Source organism: Corvus brachyrhynchos, unplaced genomic scaffold (assembly GCF_000691975.1).
Source record: "Corvus brachyrhynchos isolate BGI_N302 unplaced genomic scaffold, ASM69197v1 scaffold130, whole genome shotgun sequence".
NCBI classification, from domain to species: Eukaryota; Metazoa; Chordata; class Aves; order Passeriformes; family Corvidae; genus Corvus; species Corvus brachyrhynchos.
This window is the reverse complement of record NW_008236193.1, coordinates 312,458-323,578: the sequence shown is the minus strand read 5'-3', so window position 1 is coordinate 323,578 and position 11,121 is coordinate 312,458. Positions and strand designations below refer to the sequence as shown.

The 11,121-nt window shown below is 55.7% G+C and overlaps 1 protein-coding gene across 3 annotated transcripts; it reads right to left on the bottom strand.

Moving 5' to 3' along the window:
- Positions 1–2,257: 2,257 nt before the first annotated feature.
- MOB3A (MOB kinase activator 3A) lies at positions 2,258–10,790 on the bottom strand. Of its 3 annotated transcripts, none has more exons than XM_017739193.1 (4): positions 10,767–10,790; positions 5,232–5,774; positions 3,379–3,581; positions 2,258–2,511 (listed from the first exon to the last, which is right to left on the bottom strand). In XM_017739193.1, exons 2-4 carry the CDS (start codon positions 5,647–5,649, stop codon positions 2,482–2,484), a joined length of 651 nt encoding a protein of 216 aa, XP_017594682.1. In that variant the 5' UTR covers positions 5,650–5,774; positions 10,767–10,790; the 3' UTR covers positions 2,258–2,481. The 3 variants fall into 3 exon arrangements, with proteins under 3 accessions (XP_017594682.1, XP_008637250.1, XP_017594678.1); XM_008639028.2 differs by lacking the exon at positions 10,767–10,790 and adding an exon at positions 9,827–9,916; XM_017739189.1 differs by lacking the exon at positions 10,767–10,790 and adding an exon at positions 9,056–9,078.
- Positions 10,791–11,121: the final 331 nt, after the last annotated feature.

Below are 11,121 nucleotides of genomic sequence, written 5' to 3'. Positions count from 1 at the left end.
GCACAGGGAGATGAAAGCGGGGCTGGGGTTGCCGGGGCAGAGGCAGAGCGAGGCTGAGCTGTGGCTCCACAGACCTGTCTGGGCAACATCCTGCACTGCCGGGCCTGGCTCAGCCACCTCCAGCCCTGCCACATCTTCTCCCACAGAGAAGGTGCTGTTCCTCCTCCTCCCTTGGCTGAGTTGGTCTCGCACAGGAGGATCTTTCCCCCTAAAAGGAAGGGGGGCCGAGGAAGGCAGGTCCCTGCAGCCCCGTGGGTCACAGCTGGTTGGGTGCCACACACCCCCGGACTCAGCACCCACAGCATTCCAGGTGGGGATGAGAGGGAAGCTGAGGAACAGCAGCAGGAGCTGCCCTGGCTCCGAGAGCTGACGCAGCACCGCTCAGCACCCACCTGCAGCCCCACCACAGCTCTGCACTCGGGGCCTTGCAGGTGTCCTGGTTTCAGCTGGGATAGAGCCAGTTCTCTCCCCAGGAGCCAGTACAGGGCCGCGTGTGGGATTTGGGATGAGAATAATGCTGATAACACACCGATGTTTTGGTGTTGCTGAGCAGTGCTTACCCTAAGCCAAGGACTTTGTGTGTCCCGTGCTCTGCCAGCAAGGAGGGGCACAAGAACTGGGGGGAGCAGGGCTGGGACAGTTGACCCAGGCTGGCCAAAGCAATATTCCACACCAAGGAACAGCACGTTCTCCAGCTGAGCTGCACCCACAAAACACTGGGAGAGAGGCTGGAGGGTGGTCCCAGCACCTCCACTGTGCAGGGGAACAGGCAAGAGCCAGTGCTGCAGGCAGGGAACAGGAGGAGCTACAGTTGGGGAACCCCTCACTCCCCTCCTGGCCACAAAAACAACGTGCATCCCCCAAATGCAGAGTTTTTCCCAATTTAGTCCACCAGCCTCAATGACTGCACCCCTGGCTCCTCCCCATGGCAGAGGAGCCTCTTGGCAAGTTGGTGAGCTGGAATTTCCCTCCCCTGCCCACTTCCACCCAAGTTTCAGAGCTGGGAGAACAGCTCAACCCTTGGGAACAGGGACACTGCAGCCACAAGTCAGGACAACCCAGGGCTGCTGTCAGGCCCCACGGCCTCGGGACCCAGTGCAGGGTTCAGGGCAGCCCAGACCTGGCACCTGGAGAGCAGGAGGAACCCAACCAACCTGCCAGGAACCCCACACTAGGAGCACACACCCACGAGCTCCCAGCTCTCCAGCACAGTCCCCAAGGAGCCCAAACACCCCGTGTTTGTTTTGCTGAGGGGAAGGCTCTGACGAACGTGCAGTCACGAGACGCTCGGCAGCGGCGTGTGCTGTGTAAATACAACATAATTTATTGGTTCCATTTCAGAGCACGAGTGGTATTTGTACGAGTGTCCTAACGGCAGGACGAGAAATGACAGAGTCATGTATGTACAGAGATTCCAGGGCACAGGAATGCTTTGTAAGGAAGAAGTGGTTAGTGGTGCAGTTTGGTCACTTACTGCTCCCCAAATCCTAGGTAGACCCACTACCTACCTGGGGCACTGCCAAGCTCTCCTCATGCAAGCAGTGGGTGAGGCTGGGGGTCTCTGGCTGCACACCAGAGATTTTGGTCCCAGATGTGCGCAGCTGGGTGGGGTGGTGGTGCTGGGGAACAGGGAGAAGGCTCCGTACCCCAGTGGGAAGCGGGATGTGGTCCCGGCAGGGTCAGCGTACCATGAGGGACAGGGAGGGAGGGGATAGAGGAGAATCCTGGTGCTGTCCCAGTGCCTTCCCTCTGCTGGCTCCCATGAGGAGCTGCCAGCATGGATCTGTGTCCCCGTGGGGACAGTGCTGAGCCACGGCTGGGCTGTGCATGCAGAACTCAGCTCAGGGCTGGGCTGACACATGAGGGCAGATTTCCACTCCAACAGCACCGGCTCCAACAGCAGCAGCCGTGGGATAAAGCCCAGTCCCAGCTCGCTCAGAGGGAATGCATGAGAGCCAGGCCATGAGGACAGGTGGGCACAGAGCAGCTCTGCCCCAAACCTGGGCTCACAGCCAGTGGGAGAGGTGCTGGGGGATCCACCCCTGGGGGATCCGTGTACACCAGCAATTCCTCCCCAGTCCTGCACCCTGCCTTCAGGGGAGGGGAATGCGTATCCCAAGGGAAGTACCGCTTCCATGGCAGCACCAGCTCCACAACACTGAAGTGTCTGGCTCAGCTCACTCAGGGCACACGGAGGAGGCAGCTCAGGCAGCTCTTCCCCACTCCGAGAGCCATCATTCCCATCAAGTGGCCCACAAAATATTTTCTTTTTTATAGAAATTACTATAAAAAACTAGTTAATCTAGAGCATCTTTAAAAAAATATTCCTGCAGTATCACAGTTTTACATTGAAACTCATTAAAAATATATAATTTCTTAAACGAAACATCTCTGTTCTCCCCTTGAATCACGTCTCCAATATGGGATTGGGGCTCGGAGTCCTCGGAAGAGGTGCCGAGGTGGGAGCAGGAAGGTCTGAGCTCAGTGGCACATCCGGGAGGTCATTTCCTTCTGCCAAAGGGACAGAGAAGACAAGGGACTGTGAAGGAGGATCCAGGCTCCCAGGTGAGGGTGTGGATGAAAAAACCCCGTGTTTAGCTGTCAATACCATTCCTAGGCATGGGGTGACACTGCTGCCCACAGCTCCAGTTTGGGCAGGGCCATGTTCCCCCCACCATTCCTGTTCCCAGGACATCCCAGTCATATCCTGACTCCCAAGTCCCTGACAGTCACACTGCAAGGCCAACTGGCCCTGAATTTGGGCAACCAGCCTTAGAAGAGAATCATGGAATCCTTAAGGTTGGGAAAGACTCCCAAGATCATTGAGTCCAACCATTACCCCATCACTGCTGTGTCACCACTAAACCGTGTCCCCAGGTGTCACCTCCACATGTTTTTTGAGCACTTCAGGAATGGTGACTCCAACACTGCCCTGGGCAGCCCCTTCCAATGCCTGTTTCACCCTTTCAGTGAAGAAATTTTCCCTTCTATCCAATCTAAACCTCCACTGGCACAGCTTGAGGCCGTTTCCTCTTGTCCTGTCACTCGTCCCCCGGGACAACACTGAGCCCCCCCCGGCTGCCCCCTCCTGTCAGGGACTTGTGCAGAGCCACAAGGTCCCCCCTGAGCCTCCTTTGCTCCAGCCTGAGCCCCTTTCCCAGCTCCCTCAGCTGCTCCTGGTGCTCCAGCCCTTTTCCCATCTCTGGACATATTCCAGCCCCTCAATGTCTTTGTTGGAGTGAGGGACCCAAAACTGACCCCAGGATTTGAGGTGGGGCCTTCTGAGAAGGCTACAGAGCCCTCTGTGGCTCCCCCAGCCCTGTGCTGGCCACAGACCCTGAGAGCCCCACCGGTACCTGAGCCCAGCCAGACACTCACCAGGGGCTCCAGCTCCTTGGTATCTATGAGATTGAACTCTTTCACAAAGTAGTAAAAGTGCTTGTAGCAGGTGTTCACGTGGGCCTCCGAGCCCATCTGGGTGATCCTGTCAAAGTGGTGGATGTAGACGTGGACAAACACCCGGAAGAGCCTGGAGAGAATCTTCTTCACCACCGGGAGGAAGTTCTTGGGGAACGGAGTACCTGGGAGGGAAGAGAGGCCATGAAAAACCTTCGGTCAAGTTAAAACTGGTTGCTTGGGACTAAAATAAATTGGTAAAATGGACAGATTGAGGCAAAAGTGCTTCTGTCCCTGGTAATTTCCCACTCCCCTCTCCTTTTTCCTTTCCCTGGGATGACATTTTTCAAAGCACAGATTTTTTAAGTGACAGAGTGATGCACTGCTGTGACTGAGAGCAGAGCCCACATTCCCAGCAGTTGTTTCAGCCAGACAAGAGTTTTCTTCCACTCCTGTTTGATGTCTTTATATAAACAGTGCAAAACACCAGATACAACCAAATAACTTCTCAAAGGAAAGGGCTGGTGCTGTTTACTCCCCACAGTTATCCCTTGTTTTGGTACATCTTTAGCTCTTTGGTTAAAAATTAAAGCTGTTAAGGTCCTCTTTTGAAAGCTCCAGGTCTGTGTTTGGCTGGGCCCCTGCAGCAGAGCAGCCTGGCCATGCAGCCACTTCTGTGGGATATCAGGGTATAAAGTTCACACCGTTTCTGGAGGAACAAGGAGAAGTTAAACCCTTTCCTTGCTCTGCCACAGCTGCAGCACTTCAGTTAGTGTTAAAGGATCTGGTAAAAGCTGAGCTGAAGACAATAACAACTAAAAAAACCCCAAACCACAGCCCTCGTGCTGTCGGAAGCTCATCCTGCAGCCCAGAACAGAACCAACACCCCCAGTGTGGTCCCCGGGGAGCTGCAGCAGAGCCTGTGCAGCACGAGAAGGAATGGCTGGGGAGGGTTTGGCGCTTCAGCTGTCTCAAAACTGGCTGTTCTTGGCCCCCCTCCCCTCTCTGCCTGCTCCACACCAGGTTTAAGCAGCATTTTGGCACAGTGGAGGATCCCTGTGGATGCTCAAGTGGCAGATGTGCCCCAAATAGGGCCCAGCTTCATCCCATCAGAGCTCCAAAGGGAAGAACACCGGGGCAGGAGGGAGGGAGCTCTGCTGCACCTTGTCTTCTCCATCCCAGGAGCTGGAAGCTCTGTATAGGCTCAGTTGTATTTACCCGATAATTTAGGGACTAAATTCTTCCATCTTCATCACAAAATAAAACCCATCAATCCCTGTTCCAAAGCTGCATTTGGATATGGAGATTGAGGTGTCTTAGGCCAAACTCCTGCTTCCATGGCCCTGGCACTAGATGAAACACAGCCCTTCCCTCCAGGCCTGTGCCAGCATCCCACCCCTCAGGAGGGGCAGCCCCAGCCAGCGTGGTCTCTAATAACAGAGGGGGTGATTATGGCACGTGGCACCATCACCAGGTGACACAGAGCTGTGCCTCAGCCCTGGGCTGGCCATCAGCTCCCAGGGAGCCATCCTGCATCCAGCATGAGCCACTCCAGAGCCACCCCAGAGACTGACTGCTCTAAGGGCAGCCTCCTGTTTCACTGCCTCAAGGTATCCATGACTCCCAGTGGGGCCTGGTACAGCTCTGGGTATTTTAGCACTGCAGAAGAGCTGGGAAGGGCTCACTGCACTGCCCACCTGAGAAGCAGAGAGGGAAACAGCTCTGCTACAGGGATCAGCTGCGCCGCAGCATCTCCTGGAACAGCGACAGGGGCTCCATGAGAAGGCTTCACACCCACCTCCCTCCCTCCAGCCCCAGCTGGGACCCAAACTCACCGACATTGGTGGGGAAGATGTCCTCGTTGTTGATCTGCACCTCGATCCAGTCCATGAGCAGGTTCATGTACTGGGGCGCGGACAGGGCCGTGGGTTTGCGGTACTTGTGCTCGTCCTGCCACCGGTACTCGTACTTGGGGCCCCCCGACATGACGGGGCAGGACTGCTCCGTGCAATAGTCACTGATGGTGCCGTAGATGAGGTTGATGCGGTTGAAGAAGTCCACGACGTGCACGGCCACCCAGTCGTTCTGCTCCTCGCCCGGCGGCAGCTGCACGGCCACCTTCAAGTCCAGGCCAGCGTTGAGTGAGGCCTGGGCCTTCTTGTGCAGCTCAAACCGCTGAGTCCCCGGCTCGAACTTGCGCTTGGGCCGGAAGGTTTTGTCTTTATTGAACACTTGCTTTAAAGCGTGGGACATTTTCCTTCTCTCGTGTCTCTTCCAGGCCCACAGCAGTGACAGCTGGAGGTGCGGCCACTTCCTGGGGCAGGGCTGGGGCGACTCTGATCTTCACAGAAACCTCCCTCTGCTCATCTGGTCCTGATCTGCAACACGCAACACAGCACAGAAGGGCAGCGATTAGGAGCAGCTCTCTCAACAGGAAACCTTGTCTAAATCCCATAGGAAGAGATCTGGGATGCCATCTGGGCCCTCGCCCCACATCTGAGAAGGGGGGGAGCCCACAGCAGTTTCCTTTCTCCCCCTTCCCTTCCCCGGCTGGAGCAGAGGGCAGGCTCGGCTCGAGGGCTGACCTGGGCTGAACAGAGTCACCTCCTGACCTGTTCCATGTGGGAATGAGGGAACAGGCCCCACAGCCATGGGAACGGGCTGCCACTCACCCCAACACACTGACAAAGAAGGGTAAAACCAGCTGGGTTTCACCCAGATCCCATTTTCACCTATGCATCCCCCCTTTGGGAACAAGGCCAGGTCATGCCAGCCCTCAACACCGTTCAGAGCTGCTGCCAGACAGCCCCCACTCCGCCAGCCACCGAAAGTGAGAGACAGGAAGAAGGGGTAGAGGGGAACAAGAAGAAGTCACAGCTCAGGCACCCGGAAAGCAAATATCCTGAAATAACACCAGCCCTGAGAGCAGCCACAGCCTCTTCTGCAGGTGCACACAGACCATAAACATATTTCCCATTTCAGTTTAGCTCTGTTTACAAGTTGAAAACTGGAAGATGAGGGAAAGCTCATCTTCCTCGTCCAGCCTCTAGAAAAGAATCAGCTCCAAGGGTGAGACACAAGTTGAGATCTGAAGGGCTGCTGACGAGAAACACAGCTCTGTTTATCTGTAGCTAATTATACCTCCTTTGTTCCCACATCCAGCCCCTTGCAGAATTTGTGTCAGGCTGCTCTTTGATGGAAGCTTTAAGGCAGAAAGCTTTGTGTACCAAAAATATTATTTTACATGTGCTGGACAGAGAAATGAATAAAGTAACAGAAATTAAGCTGATGCCTTAAATAGCATAAATAAGCTTCCATAAATTCATAAGCAAGCAAGCAAAAAGAACCCCTTTCCCCAAGCAGAATCTACTTGGATTTACATGAGGCCATAGTGTTGTTCCAATAGGTAAATAGTGTCCTCAAATGCTGGCAAGCACATCCCAGACTCAAGGTCATGACTACCACGGCTGCAATTGAGCCCGTCTCTAACAGACACTGCAGTGCTAATCAGCAGTTCTTCTCTGGAGAAAGATTAAAAAGCTTTAAAGCCAAGGCCTCTTGTTTCCTTATTTAATTACAGTGAGGAATAAACCCCAAACCACTGCAGTTCACCCCACTAAGAACAGGCTCAACATTTCCTGCGGGAATGAGCTCAGTAACCTCTTCCGTGCAGGAGCTGAGAGATCCAAACTCCAACATGGGCTACAATGCGTTGGGAGAAACCCTAAAAGCATTTTAATGTGGTTCAGTGAGATCCACCATGGGCTGAGAGGTGAATCCACAGCAGACATGTCATCATGGAAAGGTCTGGGTTGGAAGGAACCTTAAAGACCATCCAGTTTCACCCCCTGCCCCTTCCACTAGACCAGGTTGCTCCAAGCCCCATCCAGCCTGGCCTTCCTGCTGCCAAAACAGCTGCTGTGACCCTGTGAGCCACGTCAGGGGAGGCAAACCCAGCACAAACCCCTGGCAGACGTGTCCTTTGGAGCGTGATCCCGCCCCAGACATAGCAGAGGAAGAAGTGAAGGGTGTGGAGAGACAGCTCAGCCTTCTGGTTACCAGGAGCTGCGTCACAGCCTGGCCACATCCTGTGGCAGAGCCGGAAGCTCCAGGGACTGTACCGGCCCCAGAATGGAGGAGGCCCGGCCCCCACAGAACCAGCAATGTGGGCAGCAGGTGCTGAGGCTGCTGCTGCTTCCAGCAGAAAGTCCAGGGAAGCATTTGCACGCGATGAGCTCCCTGCACTGGAGATGGAGAAAAACACATCCTCTCACACAGGAAACCACAAAGCAGCAGCAGCACCACCCTCCACGCGCCTCCCTGGAGCACCCACAGCATCCTTGGTGCAGTGTGACTCCATCCCTGCTTCTCGTCTGGAGGATCTGCACTGCAAGGCCTGGCATGGATGAGGATGGGGTAAAACCCTAAGGGTAAAATCAAACATCCCCGGGCTTTGGCCACACACATCAAGAAACAAACACCAACCATTTTTCTCATTTGAGCGGGATGGAGAGACTTTTCATAGAATCCCAGAATATCCTGAGTTGGAAGGGACCCTCAGGGATCATCGAGTTTTAACTCCTGGCCCTGCACAGACACTCCAACAACCCCAGCCTGGGGAAGAACCTTTCCCTGAGCTCCATGCCCAGCCCTGACCCAGCTCCAGCCGTTCCCTGGGCTCCTGTCCCTGTCCCAGAGCAGAGCTCAGCCCCTGCCCCTCCGCCTCCCCTCGGGAGGAGCTGCAGCCCCCAGGAGCCTCCCCTCAGTCTCCTCTGCTGCAGCTGAACGAGCCAAGTGCCCTCAGCCGCTCCTCAGAGCCTTCCCCAGCTCCGTGTCCCTCCTTTGGACACTCTCCAACAGCTTTGGACCCTTCTGATCTTGTGGTGCCCAGAGTGCCCCCAGCACTGGAGGTGAGGCTGCCCCAGTGCAGAGCAGAGCGGGACAATCCCTCCCTGGCCTGGTGCCCCCCAGGACACGGTGGCCCTTGGGCTGCCAGGACACACCGGGGACTCAGATCCAACTTGGACCGACCAGGACCCCCAGGTCCCTTCCCACGGCGCTGCTCTCCAGCCTCTCGTTCCCAGTCTGTCCCTGCATCCAGGGCTGCCCCATCCCAGGGCAGGATCCAGCACTTGCCCTTGTCCCATCTCACAGGGTTGGAGATTTCCCAGCCCTCACATTTGTCAGGGTCTCTGTGCAGAGCAGAGTTTACTTGGTATCGAGGCAGTCCTACAAACAAATTCCTGATCCTGTGGAGACATCATCCCTGAGAACTGGGGAGCTCAACACAGCAGCAATTGTCTCTCAGACGATTCAGCATCTGTATGAAGCATTAGCAAAATGAGTAGCTGAGACATCAAGCAGATGCAGCCTATTTAATTACGGTCTCTGACTGCAATGAGCTAAAAGAAACATTTAGCTCTAGGAAAAAAAAATAAAAATAAAGAGGCACAGAGACCAAAGCATCCCTGACATTGCTCCGAGATGATATCATCCATACAACACCTACCTCCACAGGCAGGAGTCACAGCTGACACCGCCCCCGAACACAAGGGAAAGGAAAGGTTAGGGACAATTGGGAAATGGGACATGCAAAGCACCTGGATGGTATCTGCAAGCTTGAAAGGTGAAGGGAAAAACCACTCCCCCCCAAACAAACCTCAGTACATTTTGTCGCCTCCTCCTTTCAGCCAGCCAAGATCACAGCAGACATCACCGGTGCTCCAAGAGGACCTTGGCCATCGCTCAGGATCACAGAGCCCATGACCCCCCTGGGCTGTCCGGAGCACAAACACACCTCCAGCTTATCCCAAGGACATGGGAGGAGCAGCTCCCTACTATGCTGGACTTGCCTGTCCAGGGGTCTCAAGGCCTGGCCCTCCCTTCCCCTCCCATGCCAAAAGCTCCTTTCCTCTGACTCCCTGCTTGTGCAGCTCCAGTCCTGTGCTGGTTTTGCTGCCAGGGCTGTTGGCATTGTCCTGCCATTCCTCTTCCCTCATCAGGAACAGTGGATCATGTGGAGGTGCCTTGGTCTAACACCAGGCTCCGGGCAGAGGAAGCCCAGGTGGCTGCTTCCCAACTCTTGGTCCCTTTTAAAGGCAGCTCAGAGTCTGGAAAAGGGAAGAGTTACCTCCTCCAAAACACTGGGAAGCTGCCTCCCCTTGCGCCCTGCTGCAGCCATCCCGAGGCTTTCCAGGAGCCAGCAGAGTTCCCGACAGATCCTGCCCTCCCCACAGAGGCAGAATGAGCCCAAAAAGGACTTCAGAAGTCCCATGACTGTTCCATCACTGCCAGCCCCAGCAGCACTCCGTGCTCTCCTCTGCTGCCGACACTGCACAGGGCTTTAACAACAGCCAGGAAAACCAGCAAGGCAGGGAAAAAACAGCAAGGCAGGGAAAAACCAGCAAGGCAGCAGTCAGCAAGCCCCTACCTGTGTTCCTGGCCTCAGCAGGTCACTCCTGCAGAGACTCAGCCTTGCTCTGCATCCTCTGTCAGCGCTGGCAGGCGCCGAGGCCGAGCTTCCTTTTTCAAAAGAGGGGAAAAAACCTCCCCGTTCGTTTCATGGGCGGCCACCACCCGGAGGCTCCGCAGCTGGGGAGGGGTCAGACACAAAGCCACCTCCCTCCCCCGTGACCCCAGCCGGGGCAGCCACATCCTGCTGCCTCTGCTAAAACAGCCCTTCAGCACAGCCCAGGGAGCAACGCAGCTCCTGAAATCAGGGATTTGTCCAGTTTCCTTTCCGGGAAGCCAGGCTGCTGTCTTGGAATCCCACCGAGTCCAGCTGCTTGTAACCCTTGGGTGGGGAGCCTGTGATAGCCACCGTGTCCCCCGAGCTCCGCAGGAGAGGGGAGCCATGATCCTGCTTCCCCCTGAGCCATTCCCAGGGCCCTTAATGCCAGGCCAGAGTTCCCTATATAGGACACAAAACCCCCCCGACCGATAAAGCAGCCCTGATAAAGGTATTTTGGATGCACTGAGAATTTCAAGTAAAAACTTGAATTTACAGAGTGAGAAGAAAAGCAGCTTCAAACAGGCAACTTGCATGAAACAGCCGAGACAGATGCACACGCACATTTTTTCCATAATTCCACCCCCCTCCTTTCACAAATCCCTTCCCATGGCCACTCTGCACTAGCTCAGCGTCTAGGGACAGGATGATCCTGGTTTTCTCCGATCAAAGGAGAGATTTTACTACAGAGAGCAGGGACCAGAACAATCCTGGCAGCCGCATGGCACTAATGGCAGCCAGTTTCTGCGCCTCCAGAGCCAGTCTGGCAACAAACGAGGGCTTGTCTTCCCGGGACAAGACTCCCAGCTGCTCTTTTGAATGGATTTGTGATATAAGGAGCGAAGGTCTGCCCCGTGCTTACCTCGGGCAGGGCAGGGCAGGGCGAGGAGGGCTCAGTGTGGCTGGAAGGCACCCCTGGCCATTCATAATCCCGGCCAGCCGGCCCTTCCACGTCAGCCGCTTCCTGTCTGGCACTGACTCCAGCCTCCCGGCCCCGGGAGCTGCCAATGTTTTCCCAAAAGCCAATCCTTCCCCTCTGCAAGCGCTGCCTTTCCTCCCGCAGGATTGTTCCATGTTGCTGCAGGAGAGCTGAGCCACGGCACTGCCTTCCCCACCCGTCCCCCGCGCTCAGCCCCGGCAGCAGAAGCTGCTCGGAAGTTTCCAGAGAAGGAGCAGCTCGACCCGGCCCAGCTGCACCTCCAGGCCCAGCCCGGGCA

What these genes read in the sequence shown, in the direction of transcription:
- MOB3A (XM_017739193.1), bottom strand. Translation starts at nt 5,649, where the DNA reads ATGTCCCACGCTTTAAAGCAAGTGTTCAATAAAGACAAAACCTTCCGG. An exon ending in CATCTTCCCCACCAATGTCG is followed by an intron (nt 3,582 to 5,231) that starts GTGAGTTTGGGT and finishes CTTCCCTCCCAG; the next exon opens with GTACTCCGTTCCCCAAGAAC. An exon ending in CCAAGGAGCTGGAGCCCCTG is followed by an intron (nt 2,512 to 3,378) that starts GTGAGTGTCTGG and finishes TCCCTTTGGCAG; the next exon opens with AAGGAAATGACCTCCCGGAT.